This window comes from Alosa sapidissima, chromosome 3, assembly GCF_018492685.1.
Source record: "Alosa sapidissima isolate fAloSap1 chromosome 3, fAloSap1.pri, whole genome shotgun sequence".
Lineage (NCBI taxonomy): Eukaryota > Metazoa > Chordata > Actinopteri > Clupeiformes > Clupeidae > Alosa > Alosa sapidissima.
In genome coordinates this window covers 27,882,852-27,907,497 of record NC_055959.1, presented here as the reverse complement: position 1 = coordinate 27,907,497, position 24,646 = coordinate 27,882,852, and the positions used below count along the sequence as shown (strand labels likewise).

General features: G+C 44.9%; 4 protein-coding genes across 4 annotated transcripts; 1 reads left to right on the top strand and 3 right to left on the bottom strand.

Moving 5' to 3' along the window:
* Positions 1–5,184: 5,184 nt before the first annotated feature.
* On the bottom strand, positions 5,185–7,034 carry LOC121705446 (E3 ubiquitin/ISG15 ligase TRIM25-like). The gene has a single exon (XM_042086439.1). The coding sequence runs from the start codon at positions 6,894–6,896 to the stop codon at positions 6,054–6,056; it is 843 nt and encodes a 280-aa protein (XP_041942373.1). The 5' UTR covers positions 6,897–7,034; the 3' UTR covers positions 5,185–6,053.
* Positions 7,035–7,340: 306 nt separating this feature from the next.
* On the bottom strand, positions 7,341–11,228 carry LOC121705432 (E3 ubiquitin/ISG15 ligase TRIM25-like). The gene is made up of 5 exons (XM_042086418.1): positions 10,102–11,228; positions 9,685–9,780; positions 9,262–9,495; positions 8,915–9,074; positions 7,341–8,690 (listed from the first exon to the last, which is right to left on the bottom strand). The coding sequence occupies exons 1-5, from the start codon at positions 10,687–10,689 to the stop codon at positions 8,326–8,328; spliced, it is 1,443 nt and encodes a 480-aa protein (XP_041942352.1). The 5' UTR covers positions 10,690–11,228; the 3' UTR covers positions 7,341–8,325.
* A 143-nt stretch (positions 11,229–11,371) lies between these two features.
* Positions 11,372–19,544, bottom strand: si:busm1-163l24.3. Its single transcript, XM_042086373.1, has 6 exons — positions 19,459–19,544; positions 17,826–18,018; positions 16,736–16,845; positions 13,844–16,588; positions 11,839–12,059; positions 11,372–11,734 (listed from the first exon to the last, which is right to left on the bottom strand). Exons 2-6 carry the CDS (start codon positions 18,007–18,009, stop codon positions 11,632–11,634), a joined length of 3,363 nt encoding a protein of 1,120 aa, XP_041942307.1. The 5' UTR covers positions 18,010–18,018; positions 19,459–19,544; the 3' UTR covers positions 11,372–11,631.
* A 443-nt stretch (positions 19,545–19,987) lies between these two features.
* Positions 19,988–24,113, top strand: phb (prohibitin). Its single transcript, XM_042086440.1, has 7 exons — positions 19,988–20,143; positions 20,644–20,746; positions 20,955–21,116; positions 21,230–21,372; positions 22,163–22,279; positions 22,473–22,568; positions 22,707–24,113. The coding sequence occupies exons 2-7, from the start codon at positions 20,662–20,664 to the stop codon at positions 22,917–22,919; spliced, it is 816 nt and encodes a 271-aa protein (XP_041942374.1). The 5' UTR covers positions 19,988–20,143; positions 20,644–20,661; the 3' UTR covers positions 22,920–24,113.
* The last annotated feature ends 533 nt before the right edge of the window (positions 24,114–24,646 follow it).

Below are 24,646 nucleotides of genomic sequence, written 5' to 3'. Positions count from 1 at the left end.
TGTCTCCCTGGTGCTCTTCTCTCTCCCTCCTCAGCTGGAAGATCCAGCTTCAGTCTTAATAGCTCCTCCCACCACCAACCTGCTACGCCCTTATTTGGTCCAGACTCACAGACAGGGATTTAATGCCATTTTCCACCCACCTGTTAGCTCATCCGCTAAATGAAATCTGCCGTCTTGATATCATAGTGACGTGTGTATCTGAAGATGAGGTGGTCTTATAGTTTCTGAAGGCAACTACATTACCCACAATTCTGTGTTCTGCAGTGCCCTGGAATTGCCTGACCATAAATCTGATTACTGTCCTGTTAAATTTAACAAGAGGAAACACATTTTAATGAGGCGACTGTTGCCAAGCAGTGCCAATTAAGGGTGAATTCTGTTAAATTGTGTACCCCCCCCCCCCTCTCTCTATGTCTATTCTTGTGTGTGTGTGTGTGTGTGTGTGAGGTGAGTGTGTTTTTTTCTCTTCTTTTCACTCCCTCACACAAACACACGTCACGAGTGTGGCATTGTGTGTCTGGAACATTCTGAGTTGTGACGGAGAATAGAATGCCCCAACGCCCCCCCTCCCCGTTCCCTTCCCGCGAGTTCAAGGGAGGAATTTTGGTGACCCGTTTCTCTCCTTTGACCAAGAGGAACCTGCCGTTCGCTCTGACCTGGCCCGAGTCATTTCGACTCGAAAGAGAAAACGGGCGAAACTCTCTCTCACTTCCTTCCCTCACGCTGCTGCCACTCTGCTCCTTAGCCTCGTGCCTGGCTCTCCGGTCGGCATAGCAACAGGCTTCTGACTAGTCAAGAGATGACGGGGAGGCTGCATGGCGCTCTCTCTCTCTCTCTCTCTTCCTCTGTTTGTGCCAGCCCCTCTGTGTAGAATAAGTGACCCTCTACCCCCCACTCTCCCAGTTCTTGTCATCACACACATATCGCTGTTCACAATCATAAAAATATCTCAATTATGCATCAGTATATGCATCTTTGTATAGTGATATCCTTATCGGCAACAAAAGCACATTGCAGTAGTCTCTCTTTCTCTTTCTTTATTTCTCTCTTTCTCTCTCTCGCTCTCTCTCTCCTGCTTATGTACATTCTCTTTTTCCTATCCATTTGTCTGTGAGTCTGGTGTATCTAGCCTTCACTGAGTTGCGCTTAGTGGTTTTTATTTCTGTTTTTTAAGCTAATATGTTTGGTTGAGAGACCTCCCTAGTCTATATGGGGTGTATGTATGCATGTATGTATGTATGTATGTATGTGTGAGACTCATGTGTGTGGGCGCATATGTGTGTGTTGTCATGTGTGAAGGTATGTGTATGTCCTCAGGTCATCTGTCAGGTTCAGATGGAAAGAAGAAAAAAAAATGTTTTCCCTCTGATCTCCCTGCCCCCTTCTCTACCTCCCTCACACCATTTCCCATGCTTCTCTGCTTCACCCTTTCTTCTCTCCCTCCCTCACACACACATCCACACACAAACCCCGCCCCCCACACACACACTCCTGCAATCTTTTCCGTCGGTGGCTCACTCTCTTTCTGTGATAAGTGACCTGTATTGGTTTTGTATTATTTGCACTCTGCTTGTTGATCTTAATGCACTTACAATGATGGCAGTTCCTCTCCTTTCCCAGTGGGCCACAGTATCCGTCCAGGGTTTTGCATGTTACCCTCCGTTGCAGACACAACTACACACACACACACACACACACTCACACACGCCTGCGTCGGGTGCCACGCACACATTAACAGAATCAATTTTTCACACAAGCGCACTCACATACACACAGATTTATACAGAAACAGACAGACATTCACATTTGTGATGCAATGCTCTGCTTTGACTGGGTTTGGTGCGCCAGACAAGGCCACCCTATCAGATACGGTCAAAGAAACTTTTTAGCCACTCATTCTGCCAGCGTCATCCATCACAGCTGACCACTATTAATACACAGAGCAGAATCATTCAGAGCACATGAGACACAGCCAGCTACAGACAACTGGCCAATAGGCCTGGCCCTGGTCTGACACCAATCCACACCAGACCAGAGCCAGATCTCACACAAAGTTAGACGCTATCTGGACAAACACACACACACACACAGATACACACACACACTCGCACACACACACTGCCTCTTTCATTCCAATAACTCGGAGTTTCAGCTGTTTGGTTGAAATTCAGCGGTGCACTGGTAGAGGCGTGGTTCTGCCGTCCTGGTAATGGAGAATCATGGTATTCTGTCATTAGAACCAGAACGGAACCCAATTTCGGCTCTGGTCTGGGTCCTGGCTCTCACTAGCTCTGTTCTGTTGGTTGAGCTTGTTCCTTATGTGTTCCTGATCCTGTGGACGACACCTCAGAGTTGGCTGGGGTGTCACCTGACCTAACAAAATACTCTTGTGAAGGAAGTCATACTATTAGTCTGTTTATGTTTTTATCCATCTGTTTCCTGTTTTTTCTTATCTATTTGTTTCAATGTTTGACGAGTGTTGGAGCTCAAAGGTCAGCCTTTTAGAGTGAAAGAAGAGAAAAAATGAAAATCTTGTTGTCACTGTTTTTGCATCCTGACCGAATGTGCCAAACTGTGTTTGAACCACCTTTAACCATGCCAAGCAAATCCTGCTACCGTGCTTTCTGTTAACAAACAAAAAATGATAAAGAATGAAATGTTTTCTGGATACATTTCCTATGACCTTGCTTCAAAAAAAAAAAAAGAAAAGAAAGCAAACAGAGTCAAAAATTGTTCCTGGCGTGTGTGGATGAATATCTGTGGTTTTCCAGTCACGATGCTCATAGGTGCTGACCGAGTTCTTGCTACCGAATATCATCTGATGCTGTCAGAGAAATTCCATCCCAACAATGCAGAGTGTTTGTGCTGGCGACTGCAGGACGATGGCTGTGCCTGCATACCAAACAAACTCTGAAAGGTTGACCACAGAAAGCACTCCCCACACACATCTATCCCCTGCTCTAATCGGTAGGCCTAATGTGTCGGCTCAGCCAGTGTTTGATGCAGTATGCCTGCATGTGTCAACACGTCACAAGTGGCTATAGAGAGTTTGGCCTAAGCGCTCTGGTTACAAATCTGTTTTTCAGCCCCCATTTTGTAACAAAATACAGCATATTTTGTGAAGCTTGTGGCCATTTACTAGGCGACACACACACACACACATACACACACACACACACAATCTCAAACTTGCAGAATTTATGCTCCCACTTAAAGAAAAAAAAGAGAGAGAGAAAGATTCGAAAGCCAAGTTGTAAAATATGTTGCTGCTCGAGAGCATGGAAATCAGATCATCGCTGCTCTGCTCCAGCTGTGGTGCAGCTGTCCAGAGACTGATCGAGCTAGACGCTCGGGTCCTGGAACCCATCTCACAGAGCGCTTTCCATGGCAGTGGTCATAACAGCAGACTTCCAAAACTGTCTGAACATGGAACAAACCACAGACACTCAAACTCTCAAAAGTTGCTGTGCTAGAATCGATAACCCATCTTCAGTGACTTCAGATCAAGGCACTGAGGGGGTTTTTTTCCGTCTGTTTTGCTCAGCTGTGTTTTAATTGCTAATTACATCCATCCGGCCTCTCAACTCAAACAGACCCTAGTATCAACATCTGGACTGGAATGACACACATTTATTGGCATGTGTGCTTAAGTGCGTTGAATTCGGCCCTGAAATTTGACTATGAATACATTTTTTTTCTTTGTGTAGGCCTGAGCCAGTATGGCAGCGTTCGGGTCTCAGTGGCAGGTGTGCATGTCTCCAGTGGGTGGGGCGGAGTGCAACTGGAGAGCCAGAGTGAGACGCTGCTCTGAGCCAGACCACTTCCTCAGGATGATGGCTTCCCCAGAGCAGGAAGACAAACGGTGTTCCGCTCACTCTCTCTGGTCTCTCAGCCACTCTGCCTGAGCTCCAAATGCACTCTGCAGCCACTTTGCACTAGACCTTTTAAATGATCCCTGAATCAGACATTTTAACCGATCCAATTTCCCTTGGCTTTTAAGGATTAGAATGCCTGATCAGGGTTAATAGAGTTAATTGAGCAGTTAGTCGGGTGAATTTGAGAATAAAACAACAGATGTTTCACTGTTTGAATGATACAGTCACTTCAAAAAGTAGCTGTGCTTGGAATATTTCAAGAACAGAGATGCTTAGATGAGATTCTAGATTAATTCTATAGATTTGATGCCACACTGTAGATGATCTGCTCAAAATATGAGCTAAATGCCTGTGTCTATGGCATATGGCAAGTGTATAAAGATGTGCTTTTTTCAGTATGAGGGTTTTAAAGACAGCCATATGGTTAGCCACTACAAACATGTGGACACATTTTCACTCATAGTATTGTATCAGTATTTTACTTCATCGTTGACAGTCTTCTCTCCGAGCACAGCATCCCCACACAAACCTTGCAGTAGCTTTTGTCTGGTTGTAAAGTTGTAAATTTAGCTCAGCTTTCAGTACAGTAGAGAAAGTCCTGATAAGAATGTGTTATGTGCTTGTTGCCTCAGTGTGTGTGTATACTGCCTGAATAGTGCTTATATAGCTTAACCATCAGAACATTTTCATCGCATTAAATCTGGTCTGTCACAGCGTCCAGGTCAGCCTGTATCTTGTGATTGCCAGCTCAATATACCAGTGGACACTCTGGGGAAATGCTGCACAAAGTCGAAAGTCAGGGTCAGTCTCATTCCTCTTCACACTCCATCCATCCAAGGAAAAGGCTTCTTCCACACACGTCAGAGATTCAACAGGTTGTTTTACTCTGTTTGTTTGTCTGTTGATTTGTTTGTTGATTTGTTTACCTCCTCTCCTCTCTCTTCCCTTGCATTCGTGGTCTCTCTGTTTGGTTTTTTGGAAACCCTCTGAAGTGCTGCTGCTTCCTGTGCTTGACTCTAGGTTGGAGCAGCCGTAGAGCTCGTAATGCTTCTGTGTGTGATGTTACCATATGCCTTACATGTTTTCCAGGACTAATAAATGAGCATAACAAAAAAGGTTTTATGGGAGGAGTTTTTATTCATCTGAACGGGAATCTACGCACACACATAGAAGGCTCATTGATACACATACAAAAGAGACTTTGTAATGTTTAATGATTTACCTAAAGTTGCATAATTGGTATGAAATAAACATAAAATCTGAAAAGAAAGAAATCTAATTGACAAAATAGATAAAAGATAATGTAATCAAAATGAAATGTAACGTAATGTAAGATAATGTAATCAAAATAGAAAAAAGATAATGTAATCAAAATGATCATGATGTTAGATTTTTTTCTCAAAATGACTTATTATGGAAAACGTCATAAATATTTTCAGTACCAAAAGTTAGGCCGTCCAAGACAACATGAAAAACATTTCTGTATGCCCCTACTGAGCATTTCAGCAGTAGTTAAAGCCCACTTCATTTCCTAATTAACGTGTGAGAGATGAATATAGAGTGAATGAACAGCCACCCAAAGTGGAGCTCTGTGACTTCCTAGGACATCTAATCAACACAGTGGAGTACTTAATATCCTTATGAAAACAAGTGTGCAATTTCACATACACATACAATTTCACGCTGATGTACAGAGAGATGATGAATTGTCTTCCTAAGTCTCTCCGCAGTAAAATGGGTCACCCTTAGATAATTAAACCGTGTGATGGTGTTTTAAAAGGTTAACTACATTCATCTTGGTGCATGAATATGCAAATATAACAGGTAAATGTTAATTTGACATGTTCAAAGACAAAGTAATTACACCCTCAGAAATTATTGTCAATCATTGTCAATATGATATTGGTAATCTTTTCAGTTAAAACAAACGTTTTATACATTAAACATTGCACAGCATTTATCTGACCATGATATAAGACTTATCCTGAAAAGTGCAACATGGAGGTTTCTGACTTCTGTGTAAGCCTTGTATGTGTACATAGAGGTGGGTCAAACAGATTGAGAGCATTCAACCCTTACCCACATTGTGTTTTTCGGACACATCACAGCCTGATAGTGGGTTTGCTGCTCTCTCCACGCAACTTGACTGCATGCCCTGTGCCAAAAATCAGCCACTTCCTAGTGCCCAGTCTGCCCAGCCTGGTCATGACGGCTCCTCCGGTGCCAGCTCCCATGTGCATCTGACTTATGTTCACTTTTTCCGTGCCCGCTGCCATGCTTCCTCCTCTTGTGCCCACTGCTCCCATGTCCAGTTTTTACACGTCCCCCAGTGTGATGCCCAGCCTTCCCATGCCGATGGAAATGGCCATCTCTGTGCCCACTCTTGTGCCCACTGTTCCCATGATTATTAGTCGAGTGACCGTCCTTTCTGTGCCCACCGGGTGGTACCAAAGACTTGTCGGCCAACACTACATCATGTCCTCTGTGTTCATCCGTTGTGCAGAGACGACAGATGAAGCTCTGGTCGGAGCGACAATACGCATCCAGTCTCTTACCATGCCGTGAGCAGAATTTCACCTGCTGCTCGGTGGGTTCGATCACCTTGTGCCTCTGCCCTGGGTGGAGGCTGTCGTGGAGCCTGAAGTGAGTCTCGCAGTAAGAGGCGACACACACCAAGCACGTTTTGATGGCCTTCTGTTTGCGGTCAGGGCAGACGTCGCAGCCCACGTCCCCTGGTCCAGCGTAACAGTGGCCAAGGGGGGCAGCCCGCAGGCTGGTCCTCTTCAGCCTCTCCACCACCTCAGCGAACATGGTGTTCTTGTTGAGGGCTGGCCTGGACTCGAAGATCTGCCTGCACTGGGGGCAGCTGTAGACCCCTTTGTGGTCCTCCTGGCCCCAGCAGTCCTTGATGCAGTCCATGCAGTAGCTGTGTCCACAGGGAATGGTCACTGGGTCCTCCAGCGGATCCAAGCAGATTGGACAGCTGAAGGGGTCCTGGTCCTCCAAAATTCCATCCGCCATGTTGCAGCCGTCTGCTGCGATGCAGCTCACTTAGCCACATGAAATACTGTTACTGTGTTTAATGGCTCTATGTCCAACACACAACGATTATAAACCAAAACTTCCTGGTTGTGTCTGTTTACTCCCTAGAACAGTCAGAGACGCGATAGGAGGGAAGTGGTGGGAGTGGTCAACTCCTTTAACTCTGGTTTGACTAGTTGGGTAGGCATCACACTGCCTGAAGCCAAACAATGCAGAACAGGCTGAGCAAAAATGTGCGTCTTTCTGGCAAACTCCTGTAGAGGTAACCCATTAGAGCTTCCTGTGTGTATTACTACTACATGTTTGTGATTGCATTCCCTCTAAGTTGCTGTTAAACTGTTGTCTGTATTACAAAAATATGGTAATCTAAACTGGAAAGCAATGCAAAGTCATTAGATATGGTATGAATCAAAGAGGCACGAATGTTTTCCATATTCTTTATTTTTCAAACCCCAAGATTCTACAGCCAGCAGATAAGGACGCCATATAACGTTACTGGAAACATTTAAAGGTCATTAGATGGCATTAGACAGACCAAACTGTCCTCAACAAATAGAGCTTGTAGACTACAGAATACAGGCAGTACAACAGGCTAAATAAGGTTGTCGGTAGCTGGGTCTGGTGACATATCAGGGACAAAGCTGAAGTGAAACAGACCCACCTAATTAAACTGTTAAGGCTGTAGTGGTGGATAACAGCATGCTCTCAGAGACGTATGTGTCTGTAATCAACACAGGTTTCCCCAGTTCTCTCCTCCTTTTTGCTGTGTTCCACAAAGCCCAGACAGCACTGGCCACAGGCGCCCCACGCCCTGACTGAGGGCCACTCTAGTCTCATTACCTTGAGTGACTTCCTCCCTGGTTGCTTGAGACAGCAGAGGCTGGCAGTCAGCATGCATGTAAGACCACTCATTCAAACATTTTCATTACATTGTGACGGGCTAGTGGCAGCGCTGCCAACGTCAGTGACACAGACCAGGACTGGTGCCAGGGGCAGCGGTAAAGAAAAAGGTCTAGGAAGCAGCTGCGGCAGACTCAGGCATGGATCCCTCGTAAGGGTGGTTCCTACTAGCCTTTGGGCTGGAGAATGCGTCAGGGCCCCCTACAGGAGACTGGGGGAACTTCAAGTATAATCACTTATGTCCATCAGAGGGCACCTTCTTACCTGTAACAGGGCAACAACCAATGATAATACAAATTTTAGAACCTCATGAGGCCTCCCTAACCTTTTGTCCCTGGATTACCATTCAGAGATCCAGCCATGATTTTACTGGGATACCAGTAAATCACAAACATACCATACCTTTTTATGTTTAATGTCAGGCTATACATATGTCATATGTCATCTATTTCAAATGTAATGCAACTAATTGTACACTATGAATATACTGCTTTCCTTTGTGGGGGAATCACTGTTTCCATGTTGAGCCCTCTTCCTGCCACTCTCTCCTTCGAGACTGCTGCCTCCAGGGGTCTTGCGTTCTTGACCTCCTCTGCCCCCTATCCCCTGGGCTGGCCTCCCGTGCCCTCCACTCAGACTGCTTTTTCCTCCACGGCGGAGGTGCCCATCCTGGGTCTTGCCTCGCTGGCTCCTCTGAGGCCGCACGCCTCCTCCATGGTGCTGAGGGGGTCTGGTGCGTTGGCGCCTGCTCCTCTGAGTTTTGACGCCTCCACTGTGGCTCGTTGCGACATGGCGCCATCTCCCCTTTACTATCATGCTCCCTCGGCACCTTGTCTTTGCCGTTGTCGTCAGTTTTATGTGTAGATACATAGTCTATGGACATAAACAAATGTTAATCCCATCAAGTAGTAAATCCAAACTCTGTGTAATTCTCTACATACTAGTGGGATACTGTGGATAGTGTCAGTTACTAAAATACCATATAGTTTATAATAATAAAGAGGTTAAGAATGTATTAGACTCTCATATAGTCAATGTAGTTTCTGCAGTGATTTTGAATAATCAACTCAATAACTGCTAAAAAATATCTCTCTTACCTCCTTTAGATATCTTTTCCATCGCCTGCTTGCAGATCTCCTGTAGTTGCTTTTGCAGGTCAGAGATGGATTCCCTCAAGTTTCCAAAAGAGCAGCGTGTATTAATGACCATGCTGGATGGATCCTCAGATACAGCAGGGCCACACAGAGGCTGAAAACTCTAAAATCAGTACAGGATAAATCATAATTATTACTGGTTTGCAGATGGTACTGATTTACAGATAGTAGATAGTTTGTCTTTCCAATGTGAATGTGAATGATTCAAATCTTTTTCCGTTTAAATCAACCCCGTCTAAACAGGATATAACAATCATGTGCTGCTGGTAAGGCAATATTAATACTGGCACCTGAATAAAGTTGATGTGGTCATCGGTGTCTGAGAGCTTGTCCATCTCAGCAGCCCTCTCCTTCATCTCACGGCTCTCCTTGTCCAGTCTCTCCAGCAGGGCTGCAGCACGCCGGAGTTCAGCCTCCTCCTGAGCCCTGATTACATCCGTCACCTTGGAGCAGATCCTCTCAGCTGAGCCAATCAGCTCCCCAAACACTCGCTCACAGTCCGCCACACACGTCTGGGCCGACTCCTGATGAGGCACAAAATGGGAGCATGACCCCATTTGAACTGCCCTGCCCGTGGCTGACACACACGCACGCACGCACACACACACACACCAAACTGGAGCTTTTGTAGCATAGGGTGGGGTGCATGTCATCCTAAAATCTCTTATGATCTACTGATTGTTTTGTTCTGTTATTGTATTGCTTGTGTTTACCTTGAGAGAGTCTGTGGCCTTCCCCAGGTCCTGGGCTTGCATCTCTTTCCTCTGGACACTCTCCAGGGACTTCTTCTGGGCCACACCCAGCAGCCTCTGGAGACACATTAATCATTCAGAGCCTGCCGTCATGCACTGAGAAACTGGACAGGAAACTCAGAGGTAATAAAAATGGAAGGGCAGTTCGGCTTCTTTATCATAAACTGTAAACCACACTTTGACAGGCTTTATGACAGTTTGGGTGGCAACAGCTTTCAGTCTATGCTTACTGAATTTTACAGTGCCCAAGATAGATTAGATTAAGAAATAATACCACCGGTTAGTATAAAAGAGATTATTTTGTTCAGACTCATTATGTACCTCCTTGCTAACTACATTCACCCAAATTGAATTATCTTAGTTTCAAAGTTCAGATACCTGCTTGTCAGCACTTCCCACAACTGAGATGGTTTCATGGCTCTTGTGTGTGTCGTCCATGGCGCAGAGACAACAGATAAACTGGTAGTCAGTGCAACAGTAAACCTCCAGTAGCTTGCCGTGGGCTGTGCAGATGCTCTCCTGCAGTTTCGTGGTGGCACCAACGACCCTGTGTTTGTTTCCAGCATTTAATTCATTGTGAAGGTTGAAGTGAAGTTCACAGTAAGAAGCTAGACAGGTCAGACATGACTGGGTGGCTTTCAGTTTTCTCCCAGTGCAAACGTCGCAGCTCGCGTCTTCAGGTCCAGGGTATGCGGGATCTGCAGACACAGGCTGGAGTCCAGTCTCCCTCAGTTTCTCCACCACCTCGGCAAACATGGTGTTTTTGTTGAGGGCAGGTCTTTCACTGTAGACCACCCTGCAATAAGGGCAACGGTAGACGCCTCCTTTGTCATCATCCCAGCAGCGCTTAATACAGCCAAAACAGTACGTATGTCCACATGGAATGGTCACAGGATCATCAAGCAGATCCAGACAGACTGAACAAGTGATCTGGTCCTGAGACAGCACGCTGCTGAATCCTGCCATTGCCTGTGCTATGCTGTGATGGAAGGCAAAAGGGCATAACCGCAGAGCTCTTTAATGCCACCGGCTCCTTTCAGTTTCATTTCCTGCTCAGAGTTTCATCTCTGAGTAAAGAGGTTTGCAACTATGTGAACAAGAGAACTAGGCATGTATTCTTTATGAGGTTGCACATTTTACAACTACACAATTACCATGCCTTTCCAATGCAAGGGGCTGTACTTTGTGCTTCAACAAGTTTTATATAGGGAGAATAGCTCATTATGCAAATTCTTATGAGAGGATGATGTGTCTCACACTAGGGCAAAACTGAACGTTTGGATGGATAGTGTGTGTGAGAGAGGGAGACTGTTCAAGACAAAATATCTGAACAGTGGAACCAGACTGCCCTGTTAATGGATCAGGTGTTGTGCTGACTTATCAAATGTGCAGGAAAATGGGGACATCATTATCTCCTTTATTAAATGGATGGACAGGATGGTCCCTGGCCAAGCCGAGTCCTGCTACTTCTCCTAATTGGCTGTGTGAGGGCATTTCAATGGGTAATGAAAAGCAATTCAGATAGAATCACCCAGATATTTTGTAGCCTCTGTCTGATATGCTGGGCTGAGACAGAAGAGAGACACTGATTTTCTACTCAAGACTTGTTTGATTAATTAGAAATACAAATCCTCATAACTGAACAAAATACTGTGACATTAAATGATTTTACTGTAAAAAATTGTCAAAAATACATTTGGTCAGGTATTGGTATATATAAAAAAACACATTTTTAAAAGATAAGAGTTGAACATCTTCAATTATACAATTTCTAAAATTAAAGCAATCCACTAAAGTGGTTGATAAAATAGATACAACTAAAACAATTTTTTAAAATTATTCTAACATTCAAGGCAAGCGTTTTCACTATTTTGGAAAGGATTACAGTGCACTTTTGATTCTGCTTGGTCATGGTTTGGCTTTGTCCTGAGTCACTGGCACGTCTTCAATTCCTTGAGCCTTCAGGGCCTCTGACAGACGACTCAGGTAATTGGAGTCTGGATAGCCATTTCTAAACAAACAAACGCAATGCTTATTGGGTGCTTAACAGATTAATAATAAAAAAAAAGTACTTGGTATTTTTGGTCGACTAATTCCATTACTGTGATGACTTACCCACTTTTACCACCTTCCATTTTTGTCTTGTGGGGAATGTTGTGCCACACAACCTTGGCCACCCTGTCACCAGTGGTGTTGCCCATGGAGATGGTGAAGGTGAGACCCTGCCGAAAAGCTCTCTCAAGGAGTGGCAGGAAGCCCCTACCTCTTGCACTGAGGGGCAGATAGGCCTCAAAAACTCCCCCCTCGAACGGTGACCCTGGACAGGGATGTCCCTCCTAAAAACAGCAGGGGTAAAGGGAATGAGCCTGGACAACTCATAGAGTAAACTGTTTAATGATTTAGAGGACACACCTTTGTCTTTGAATATATATATGATGATATGATGTATATCATATTTGAGAGTAAGGGCTTCTACATACTCGACGCACCCGACTGGTAGCGCGACAACGTGACGTAGATCTTGCTGGCGCACCAGGATTTAAGCCAGGTAGTGCGAGGTAGCGCACCACTCATTTTTTTTCAGACGAGCGCGACAAGGCGGAAACAGGAAGATGGACTAGTTCGAGGGCAAGCGAGAGTTGCAGTGTTTTGTTACAGTCGTGAATTTTTAATAGTTTGCTGGATAAGTTAACAAAGTTACCAGTGAAAGTTGCAACACATGGAATTAAGAGGAAAGAATAGAAACGATTTATTTTCAAACAAAGGATATCTATCCTAAATATATATCTAAGGCCTGAACAAAATCTCTTTCCACTTTAGGAAATTACACAAACTCAGCCAGCTGCTAGCTAGCTAGCCAGCTAACTAAACTGTTTAAATTATTAAAATTTCCCTCGGGATGACTAAAGTACCTATCTATATATCCAGCTATCTACCTGTGCACACACCTTGGAAACTAGATGGTAATGATGATGGTAGTTGTATTGAATAGTAGCAACCAAAGTCTGAAGTACCATCACAGAGGCTAGCTACTAGCAGGGCTCTACACTAACATTTTTTTTCAGGAGCACTTGTGCGCCCAAGTTAAAATATTTAGGAGCACAGACAAAAATTTGGGCGCACAGTCAGTTCTGTACTTAACTTACACATAATCTAACATTATACTGCAGCTAACAGTAGGCAAACGTTAGGCCTACTTTCGTTTTGCACTTCAGCTTGTATTCGGTGTAAACAAACAAGCATGCGTGGAAGCCTGGAGTTGTCAGTAGCGTTCTACCTTTGAATAAAATGGGAGTATTACGGGAGGCTACTTTTGTGCCGGTTCGCTACAGCTATATTTTGCATATTGCAGCCAATACGTCAACTGGGCTAAAAGGCATGTTAGGTTACCTTTCCTTCTCTCACTGCATTCTCAGAATCTCATCCTGTTCCTCCTATATCCAATGAATTCGGTGGATAGAACTAATTTCTTCAATCTTTGCATCTTGGCTGGCTAGTCTAACTTTCCGCTTTTTCTGTGCGCTCTTGGATTTGAAGCGACTACTAGCGAGTCACAACGCGAAACTGCTAACGTTGATGGGAGGTGTAGTTTTTATGCTGCATTCGCGACGTGATTCTATGGTTTGCACCAGTAATGTTTCTCGATGTTGCGGTGTATTTTGTAGACAAACATTGACATGGTTAGAAGTCATTCGCACCAGTGCGGCTAAATATTTTTTTGCACTCGCACGGCATAATTTTTACTCGCATGTGCGAGTGAAATGGGCGCAATGTAGAGCCCTGACTAGTGTTTCTTACTGCAGCTTCTTCTGCTGTGTAACGTAGTTAGCGTTAGTCTTTTCACAACAGTGACACCTCTGTTCAGGAGAATATTGCAACTAGTGTCACGACCATGCGACCACCACGCGCGAGTATAAATGGTTACGGCGCTTCTGTGACGTCACATTGTCGCGCTACTGGTCGGGTGCGTCGAGTATGTGCGACGTTTAAGTTTTGTGCAGGAGTTACAAACTGCTCTGGTCTCCAGAGCAACTATCACAAATGTCTAACTGAAGCTTCTGCTGGTATGAATACAGCCTAAAATATACACATTTTACAGCCTAAATATACCCATTCTTACATCTTGAATGCCATCAGTGATGACGTAGGTGATTTTGACTGTGGTGTCTCTGGCATGGCCCGACAGGCTGAAAGGAAGCTCCACACAGCTCATGGTTCCATGGATACCCGGTACAGATTGTCCCCGTAACCGGCCAGCCAAGGCTTGGTCCTGGTTTTTGTTCTGTTCTTGGCTCTTATTTGGAAGTGACTGCTCTGTCCCTTTACTAGAGCAGAGCTGGCAGTGGCCATGGAGGGACATGCACCGACGACACAAAGTCAACCCACATGCCATGCGTGCCAACTGTGAACAACTCTCCCCACAAATGCATGTGGTCACTGTCGGGCTGGGATGAAGGTTAGTCTGTTTGACAAATTCTTGTGCTTTGGACAACGTAACTGGCAAAGAGGATGGCTTTTCATCAAACCTCCATGCCACTGCTCCTTGGCTTGTGTCAGCCGATGGGCTTGGAGATGTGTACGTCTTGCTTTTCCTGCCTGAGGTGGTACCACCCCTTTCAACCTTCTCCCTGGTGACAGGCTCTTTCTTTGCTAATGGCAGGCTAAGCCCTTCGGCCGTGGGCTCCAATGGATGGCCTTTCCGTCCATGGGTGCTTTCTGTAGGTTCTGAGGGGAGTCTTTTTCCTTTCTGTAGGTCTTTCTTCCTGTTTGTATTTTTTTCTGTGTCACTGCTGCTGGAACCTCTTTGGGTGTGGTCGGGGTCCAAGCCATCTTTTGAAGAGACTGGCTGTTTAAGGAAGGGTTGAGAGGGGGCCTTTTGCCCGGGCCCTCCAGAAAACACTTCTCGCAGCATTGCATCCACCTGTGAACACAGCAGTTTTGGGCCAATCAGGTAGAGACTTCCTCTGCACTTTCGCTGGCTAACCTTGCTGAATCGTGAACGTATGTCCGCGCAGCAGGCTTCAAACACCTCGTCCCCCTCGACAATGCCCAGGTCGGACAGACGCAACTCCATAATGCTGAAGTCCGACGTCACCATGGAAACAAGTTTCTGAAGCTCACGCTGGCAAGTGACCACCACACTTGACTCAGCTCCCTTCAGAACCACCTTAACACCAGAGTCTGTTCCTGACTGACTCTCTGACATCTGCAAGTCGGACGTCATATCGTCCAGGCGCGTGCGGTATGCCTCCTTCATGTAGGACCACATCAGCAGCGGCACTATGACCTCGGCCGAGTGAACTCTGGTGATGCTGTTGGATCTTGGTCTGCTGCGAGGAGCGGAGCCCGTTGCCTGCGCAGCCTCTGGTTTCGCCTCGTCCTGCTTCGCTCGGGTCCTGCCCGAGAAACTGCTAGCTCTCTTTAGACCAGAAGATCCTGAAGACCCAGACGGAGGACCAGGCGGATGAAGTGTCTTCACATCTAAAGGAGTTTGAAGTGGTAGGGATGAGAATGAGGTGCCGGCACGAGTGGATATTGTCATGGACATGGGCACAAATATGGCTGCAGTGGTCTGTGGATCCGTGCCTCTGAACAGAATATCCTCTCCAGTGCGTTCAGGTGCTGCAAAATCTATCCCAGCGCCTCCAGACAAGAGCTTGTCTCTGCCAACTAACGAGTTTCCTGATGCCAATAGTGTCTCATTTTTAGTAGAGAGCCTCTGCAAATCTAAGTCTCTTTGGTCCTTCAGGTCACTCAGGTCTCCAGGCTTAGGCCCCAGCCCCCCTAACGTTACTCCAGAGCTCTTAAATCGAGCTGCCAGCTTGTACTCCATCTTGCGATCCCCTCCAGAGGTACGAAGCATCTTGCCCAACCTAGGATCCTCCACTGTGGGTTTGGAGTCCAACCGTTCCCCTTGGCCTGCATCAGAGGGGCTGGAGGCTGGTGAAAGAGTATGTGATGGAGAATGTGAGGGTGAGTGAGCAGATGTGGCAACAACGTCCTCCTTTCTCAGGCGATAGCCCAGCATTAAAAGCTGTTTGGCCTGAGAAACGTCACTACTCTCTCCAACAATATACACATTTTCATCATCTTCAGTTAGCAGGAGCTTTGGCAGCAGGGACTGAACATTCTCCAGGGCTCGTGTACTACAGAGGGTGCTTTTACTCAACTGAGCCCTGCGCAAGGATGCCTCCTGCTGCTGCTGGAGCTGCCGTAGCTCTTTCTGGGCACGCGCCAGACGCTTCAGTGTGTGCCCTGGGACTTCCGACTCCTCTGTGACCTTTGACCTGGCCTGAAAGAAGAGAGTGGTGAGACCGTGTGAGGTCTCGTCCACCACCTCCACATTGTGATCCCTCAGGATTTGCCGATACTCCTTACACCTCTGCAGGTACTGGAACAAATCAGAGTCCATAATCAGGGAGAGATCCTCCACCTCAGCATTGCATTTTAACTCATCCTCCAGCCTCAACGGGTGACTTCCGGGCAGGCTTAGACCCAAGGCACCTCCCTCGGCACCCAAGTTCTCCACTTCCTGTCCTGCAGACGAACCTAAAGCTCCCAGTGCGAGTGGGCTGGGAGGTCCATTTGACTCCGGCCACATCTGCTCTGACTGTGATGCTGTAAGACCAAACCCATTCTCCTCCTCTGGCCTTGGATTCCTGCCCCGACTGTGCTCATGTAACTCGAGGATGTGGGCCACAGCGGGCTGCATCTGAGAGTACGGTCCACTTAATGAGCAACGGTTCCCCTCTGGAGAGGGGAAGCTGATGTGCAGATCTGGGAACTGGCGCTGCAGGTTAGTGACTGCCCTCTTACCCAGTGGTAGCTGATGGCAATCTACAGTCACCGACATTGTCAAAATAACCTGGAAGACATGAAAAGAGATGTTGAAGGAGGCAGCCGAGAAGAGATGATGATATTGTTGATGATATGATGTTATTTGATGATGGCTAAGGCATATGAGGAGTTCCGTGGCTTAAAACACTGTAAACAAAACGACAAACCACCTCACCATGTCTGGGTTGACGGCGGGTTGTGCACTGGCTAAACTGACAGAAAGTTCGTGCTTCTGGCCATCTAACTCCAAAATGTGGGGGCGATGGTTGAGCACGCTCAGTGCCACTGTGTAACGTCAGAGAGGAGAGATCAATCACATTAGAGACTCAGTCTAACTCGGCACTGCACTGGCTGAATAACTTAAGCCACACACCTACACACGCTCACACACTTATTCACTAAACACAAATGACCAGTATTATGCACGTGCATGCACGCACACGCACACACACACACACACACACACACACACAACCTATTCACAAATGTACATACGGTAAATACAGGCACACAAATACATAGATACACTAGTCACAGACACACAGTTCAAATATCAGATTGCCCCGACACTTTCACAATGCATTCCACAATTTACACATGATATTCACAAAAACAATCCAAAAACATAAACAGCAATTATATTACAGAGGCACAGAGCAAAACAACATTGAATAATTGTCGAACTCTTACCACCCTACTGTATGGTATACACCAACACACACACACACACACACACACACTGCCTATCTCTACAGCAGGTCCCACCCACTCCCTCTAAATCAATTGAGGCAGCTCGTAAAAAAGTCAAACCACATCTCCCCACAAGCCAACTTACAAAAAACAACAACAACACAAAATGCAAAGTTCAAAACACTGGAGCACCACGGCAGGGCACTGCCCAAAACCTGAGCACAAATAGCACCAGCAATATTTGTGCTACTGGTGTAATCAGCAAGCCATATCCATCAGCTGTCATCACATAAACAATGTCTGGATCGCCTAGAATCCCCATTTACTCTGGTCTTGTTTCCAGTCAGCATTCCTAGGCACAAACCACTCAGCCCCACAAGCTCTCCCTATGAGGTTAGGGCAATGACACACATGCAAAGTAAATAAGATGCACAAACTTAACATGCGTAGGCATTCTCTCTCTCTCTCTCTCTCTCTCTCTCACACTCACACTCACACTCACACACACACACACACACACACACTCTCTCTCTCTCTCTCTCTCTCTTGCTCACACACACACACACACTACTGACCTTTTCTATCCTCAAAGGTGACGAGGGCAGACCGTGGCCTGGCTTTGCTGACAGTGACGGACAGCACCTCACCTCCCCCATTGCTGGGGCGGAGGAAGTGTATCAGGAGTTTGTCAATAAGACGGTCACGCTCAACGTCACTGGGCAGACCCACGATATCTAACGACCGGCCCAAGCCTGCCATCTGCTGGATCTACTCTGAGGAGAACAATGAAAAAAAAAAAATCAAACTATAAAATTTGCATTTTACCATGCCATTAAGAAATGAATTGGTGCAAAGGACAACAAATCATGCATCTCCAGATTCTGACAAACTAGGGACAACTTCTTCTTGTCTAATAGTAAGAGCATAATATTTGTAAATTAAAACATTTTTAAGATAAAAGGTAAAAGCACACCCGCAAGCTATATCTAAACTAATCGAATGGTCGCAGTTAGTTCTAGCCTCTTTGATAGAATTGAATCACTGCTGAATAATTATAAAGCTTGGTTGTTGGTTGTTGCCATGACTACTCATCAACAAATCCTTGCCTTGTGCTAAACATAATGTCAAAAGCATTCTGCATGGAAGCTGCCACTGTTGCCAACCGGTTGTCTGGGATGATTGTAAATAAGAGCCGCTCATGGGTAAATGATGAGGTCAAAGTAGCCTACTTAAGCTGAAAATTCTAATCGGCTGTTTGTGCAAGCCATGTTGTTGAAACATGTTCTCCATATTTTCACATTTTATCGCAATGCTTATTATCAGCACCAGAATAGTGGAACATGTAAACCATTCTGGCACTCATGCTTGACCGTCTTTGTAGTTTCACAATAGTCTTGCTCAGTGTTTTGAGATGTTTCCCAGTCTGCTTTGAAGGGGAAACCATTCCTGTCACACAGTAAATCCTTACTCAGGTTGCAGTTCTTGACATTCAGAAACTGGCTCATCTGGATTCACAGACCCTTCCAAATGAACATATTTTGTCTCCCCCTTTTATTGTCCACGCACACAACTCTCGTCTCAAATATCCAAAGGTTTTCCTAACATTTTCAACCTGTCCCCTCCCATCCACATGAAAACACTGATCTGATTGGATGGATGAGACAAAAAAAATCAAAGCTTCCACAGTGGGACCACCACCACCACCTGGCCCTCTATTGCATCCTTCTTGACTACATAGGTCTATGGCTCGATTAAAATAATACGGTGTGGAATGTTAAACAAAATAAATTAAATACCAAATCCACACAGGATCACAAACAAACAAAAAATCAGCAGGTGGGCGCCAACCTCTTGGTGCGCGCGGGAGGACCGCTAGCTAGCTTTAATTACCACAACATATTTACCCCAAAATGCATTGTCTACAAGACAGGGATGTGAAGGTATGGTTATATGTAACAAATCGATCCAGTGTTTATACTACCAATAGTAACACATAAGCTATCTTGAGTCTAAATAATCAAAATTTGAGTTTGAAATGCAGCTGTCTGCAAACAGAAACTGATTATCAATTTGTCACAGAGAAAGCTGACTAGCGATGTGCTGCCTTTGGTACGACAATTCCCCAGCTAGATGCTGACATTCAATATGCTATGCATGTATTCTGTGCGTATCACATCAGTCATCTCTCGGACGAGAAGTGCAGTTTACCTGGCTCTGAAACGCAGAGAGAGAGCATTCGTACTTCGCACTCACGCCGACATCTTCGCAAACCAGGAAAGTGAAACTTCTATGAAGAATTGAACATTGTATTTCTGTGGCTTGCAGCTAGGTGGCGTTTTAAAAGAAAACGTCAGATTTGAGACAGGGGTTACAGAAGGACAGAGGGGCATGGTGTCAGACAGGCTGGCCACCAGTTTGAGTTTAATAAATACATGTGAGTGCTGTCAGCCTTACTTTACTTCCAGGGTTATTGTTTAGTTAACAAGCGCGCACGCGTTTGTGTGTGTGTGGTGTAGGCAAGTCGTTTTCTTATTTCCTTAACATACTATTAATTTTTATTGTATTTTGATGTATTTTCATTTTCTTTAGAGAAGAATTGATTGCTGTGGCAGCGATACCATTCATGCTAAACGATTTTTTATAATTTATAGATCAGCAAAAGCCACCTGAATGCATGCACACAAAAAAACTTAATCTACCGACATATCTTGGGCAGTCTGGACCGACCAATGTCATTTCACAATACATGCTAGACATACCTATGACAGAAGTCATCTGACCAATAAGAGGAACTCTTATTAGGAGTCAAGCGCATGCTCAGTAGGCTCAACATTTCATGTGTGTCTTACATCGCGAGTCCGGTGGAGGTCACAGTGAATTGGTAAAGCATTGGGTAAGTGCAGAAATAACAGATCATGTGTTTGAAATATATGTAAAACATCCTCACTAAAGTATATCTATCACGTAGCATAAACCCATAACTCTTCAATTTAATAAAGTAGTTGCGTTATTGAACGTTGCTGGAAGACTGAGTGAAGAACGTCAAGTTCTAAGCTGTCTTCCATGCTAGTTTACATCAGCTAGCACGCATCCAGTGTAACGTTATCAAATGAGCTTTGTCACTGTATTTACTATCCGAGGAAAATTTTAGTTTAACGTTACTGACGCTGAGGCGGTTTTGCAGGTGAGAGGTTAACTAAGCTTCTTTTACGCCACATGGTGTCTGTCTGGGTACTGGGTAGTCAAGATCAGAGAATCTTGTGTTCATTAACGTTATCGTCTGAGCTCCCAAGGATGTCTTAAAGAAGGGGCAGAATTTGTCAATGTTGACGTGTTTTATAAAAGAAGACATCTACCTCGCTCTAACTGAAATTATTTCTCTTTATTTTTAAGGACTGATCCTTTCCCATCATGGCTAAATTGTTTGAGTCAATTGGAAAATTGGGGCTGGCCCTGGCTGTTGGTGGAGGTGTGGTGAACTCTGCCCTTTTTAATGGTAAGTTTTTGAGACCGCTTGCCGCATTTTGGATGGACTTTTGCTTGAAGTAGGATGTCAACCGTTGACTGGTACTTTTTGGTGTTTTTCAGACATATAGTGTGTAGCAAACTAAATATTCTTTCCTTGAGTTGAATAGTAATACACATAGAATTCATACTGTGTATTCATACTGTTGATGATCCATCATCCTGTATGTGTGTCATAGTGGACGCAGGGCACAGGGCAGTGATCTTTGACCGGTTTCGGGGGGTGCAGGATGCCGTAGTTGGGGAGGGGACACACTTCCTGATCCCCTGGGTCCAGAAACCAATAGTCTTCGACTGCAGGTCTCGTCCCCGTAACGTGCCAGTCATTACTGGAAGTAAAGGTATGTGCCGCTGTGTACACCTTCTCCATCTCTGTGGTTAAGGACCCTTCTCACGGGCCCGGTCATTTGTGTGCATGTGTGTGTATTTCTCAATATTTGTGGCCCACTTGCAGATTTGCAGAATGTGAACATCACCCTAAGGATTCTGTTCCGGCCCGTTGCTAACCAGCTACCACGCATCTTCACCAGCATTGGCGAGGACTACGATGAGCGAGTGCTTCCCTCAATCACCACCGAAGTGCTAAAAGCAGTCGTGGTGAGTGACGGACTATTGGTTCTGTCCTGATGTGAAGTACAGTAAGGATAGAGTGGAAATGAATGACCTTAGTCTTGACATTGTGTAAACAATTATGTGCTACATTCAACTACTCCTGCAGATTATCTTTAGTCCTTATTCAAGACTCACTTTTATTTCTTTAATCTAATGAAAATATACAAGGTCGGAGAACATGATCAACGATTAAAGATGTGCTCACCGCTTTGAAGCTTTTCCAGTTGTCGCCATGACCAATGTTTCTCTTATTCTGAAATATGTCTGGAGCTGATGTGTGTATTAGTTAATTAAGGTTCATGAACTTTAACTACAAATGTATGTTTGCACAAAGATGTGTTCTTCATGCAAAAAGTGAACCTCTTAATCCTCACATAAGAATGAGCATATTAGCCATTGACGCCCTCAAGGTCTTGTACGGTATGGATATTTGCATTAAATAAAAATGTTGTAGGCCTAAAATGTCAAGCCACACAACACACAATACCCACTCATCAAACAACTCGCATCATCTTAACTTTCCTACAGTCTACATGTGTAACTGTGACACATTAAATCACTATATTTCTTGATACAATAAACATTGTGATGTATTTAACCCTCTCAAGATGGTTCTTGATATGCTGTTGTGTTGTGCTTTCAGAATCACTCGTTTGTAGTAATTGCTATAGGCAATGTGACCTGTTTTTTTGTAATGCTTTAGCAGAGATGATTACATTTTGACTATGTGTTGTACTGCCTATATCATATGCCTATATCATGTATGTGTTTGTAGGCCCGGTTTGATGCAGGAGAGTTGATCACACAGAGAGAGTTGGTGTCCAGGCAAGTCAGTGAAGACCTGACTGAGCGTTGCTCCACATTTGGCCTTATTCTGGATGATGTGTCCCTGGTAAGGATTCCTCCTCCTAAGTTCTCTCAAGACTTTAGACTTCTCTCAACACCTCCTAGTCTTTGACTCCCTGTGTTGCTTTCTCCACCTGTCGCTCTTTTCTCTTAGTTCTGTATGTATATCTATGGGGTTTCATTTGAGTTAGTTGTGTTCGTTGGTTAGTCTCATGTTGGCACGCCCTCTGTCTCTGCAGACACACTTGACCTTTGGTAAGGAGTTTACGGAGGCTGTGGAGATGAAGCAGGTGGCACAGCAGGAAGCAGAGAGGGCCCGGTTTGTTGTGGAGAAGGTAAGTGTTTACACCGGTTGAATATTGTAAATTTAACTGAAATGTTATCTGTCTCTACAAGAATACTCCCCTAAAACATGCAGGCTTCAGAAGGTAAATAAAATCTCTCCCTCTCCCTCTCCCTCTCTCTCTCTCCAGGCGGAGCAGCAGAAACAGGCAGCCATCATCTCTGCGGCAGGAGACTCCCAGGCTGCCCTGCTGATCGCCAACTCACTGGCCACGGCCGGCGACGGCTTGGTGGAGCTGCGTAAGCTGGAGGCGGCAGAGGACATCGCCTTCCAGCTCAGCCGCTCCCGCAACGTCACCTACCTGCCCTCCAACCAGGGCACACTATTGCAGCTGCCGCAGTGAGGGCAGTAACACCCCCCCCACACACACACACCCCCCCCCCACACACATATACATACACACACAGTAACGGACATAACTCCAGACTGACTCACGCATAGACTGTGTTGAGCCACTGAAAGGACTACCAATCTCAAACCCAGAATGCATCTCGATTGTGACCTTTACGTTGTCGATCTCCCGCTTAGCATTGCCTTGTCTCTTGCTTACTCTCTCTGTAATAAAAGTATGAGGTCTTCAGATCATGCTTGAGGGGCTTAGAATCGAAGGTGTGTTTGTGTGCATGTGAGTGTGTGACATTAATTCTTGTGGTAAAGCTTTATCTCAATTTAGCAAATGTTTCTGAAGGAAAATAAAATTACCGGATAGTGGCACACACACACACACACATCACTATGCAGTGACATGATCCGTTGTGCAGGCACCTCCTCTGAAATGAAGCAGACAGTCCAGCTTAGCCTTTTTTTTTTGCTGAGGCACAGGAAACGTGTGAGAAGTAGCAAACTGAGTTGTGTTATGTCTGGGTAGAGGACAACATGTGCTTATTGGAGGGGGGGGGGGGGGGGGAGGGTGGTTACAAATCGAATCAATAAATTATAAATACCACCAATCATTTAAATTCATTACTGGAAAAGATAGCTGTTGTATTGCCTGCTAGCTTATTAGCATTTTAAATTAATCTTGCCATTGAAATGAGGTAGATCTCTACAACAAGACCATATGTAATAATATCAAATATGTTGATGTAACAAATTGATACTGACATGAGAAGTGTTGGAATTGACTTAATCGTTTTCTCAAGTATGTGGCACTTGCGGGGAATAGCATTTGGATCTCCCTACGTCTTTGAATTTTCTTTGGAACGCTAAAAAAGGTATATAGTACAAAGTACAGTGATGCGTCTTATTTTTGGTTGGAGTGTGAATGAAAAGTATGGGACTGTGTCTGCACTACCAGTATCCTGCCCCTTGAGAGCTTAATGGGTCAAGGTCCTACCATGTCCAGTGCAAAATGTGCCAGAGTGTGTTCAGATCAGGTCATTCATGCACACAAACAATATTGATTTGTGTTTGGCTTTGTGTTCTGCTGTGATTGATATGTTTTTGTAAGTTGAAGTTGAAGGTAAATATGTGAAGCTCTGCATTCCGTGCTGAAAACTCCACTTGATTCAATAAAAAATATCATTTCTACTGGAAAGATCAAAGTAGTATGCACTTAACAATAACATGACTTAACGTTTATCCTACAGTTGTAAAGGGCAAAGAAAATATTTCATGTAAAATTCAAGTGTTTATGTAACAAATCTGGAGTTGGTGAGCTCTTACAGTACCTCATGTTGACCACTAGAGGATGGTATTTCCTTTACACTAGATTATTTGTACCATAGGGAAGCCATGACTGATAAGAGTTGTATGACATGAGTCTCTCCTTACACATTTCAAGTAACAGGTAAATAAATCAATAAGCTTGTGTTCCACATAATGGCAAACATGAAGCATGTTTGGTACTGAAAGTACCCTAGAGACCTAGTGAATCTTGCAGCACACTTGAATTGAGATTTCATCTGGTGTCAGCCATGCAGGCTATAAAAGAATCAGCTGCTCTCTTTGAGCCAGTTTAACTAGTCTGTCATAATCCTGGACATTAGACAAGTTACACCACTGAATATACTATCTTTACTCATCCAGCCTCTCAAAACACCATGAATAGGTCCTGGTTGCAAAAGTTTT

What these genes read in the sequence shown, in the direction of transcription:
- phb (XM_042086440.1), top strand. Translation starts at nt 20,662, where the DNA reads ATGGCTAAATTGTTTGAGTCAATTGGAAAATTGGGGCTGGCCCTGGCT. An exon ending in AGTCATTACTGGAAGTAAAG is followed by an intron (nt 21,117 to 21,229) that starts GTATGTGCCGCT and finishes GCCCACTTGCAG; the next exon opens with ATTTGCAGAATGTGAACATC. An exon ending in TTCTGGATGATGTGTCCCTG is followed by an intron (nt 22,280 to 22,472) that starts GTAAGGATTCCT and finishes CTGTCTCTGCAG; the next exon opens with ACACACTTGACCTTTGGTAA.
- LOC121705446 (XM_042086439.1), bottom strand. Translation starts at nt 6,896, where the DNA reads ATGGCGGATGGAATTTTGGAGGACCAGGACCCCTTCAGCTGTCCAATC.
- si:busm1-163l24.3 (XM_042086373.1), bottom strand. Translation starts at nt 18,009, where the DNA reads ATGGCAGGCTTGGGCCGGTCGTTAGATATCGTGGGTCTGCCCAGTGAC. An exon ending in CACCTTTGAGGATAGAAAAG is followed by an intron (nt 16,846 to 17,825) that starts GTCAGTAGTGTG and finishes GACGTTACACAG; the next exon opens with TGGCACTGAGCGTGCTCAAC. An exon ending in TCACTGATGGCATTCAAGAT is followed by an intron (nt 12,060 to 13,843) that starts GTAAGAATGGGT and finishes TGCTGTTTTTAG; the next exon opens with GAGGGACATCCCTGTCCAGG.
- LOC121705432 (XM_042086418.1), bottom strand. Translation starts at nt 10,689, where the DNA reads ATGGCAGGATTCAGCAGCGTGCTGTCTCAGGACCAGATCACTTGTTCA. An exon ending in TGGGAAGTGCTGACAAGCAG is followed by an intron (nt 9,781 to 10,101) that starts GTATCTGAACTT and finishes ATGTGTCTCCAG; the next exon opens with AGGCTGCTGGGTGTGGCCCA. An exon ending in GGAAAAGATATCTAAAGGAG is followed by an intron (nt 8,691 to 8,914) that starts GTAAGAGAGATA and finishes TTATGTCCATAG; the next exon opens with ACTATGTATCTACACATAAA.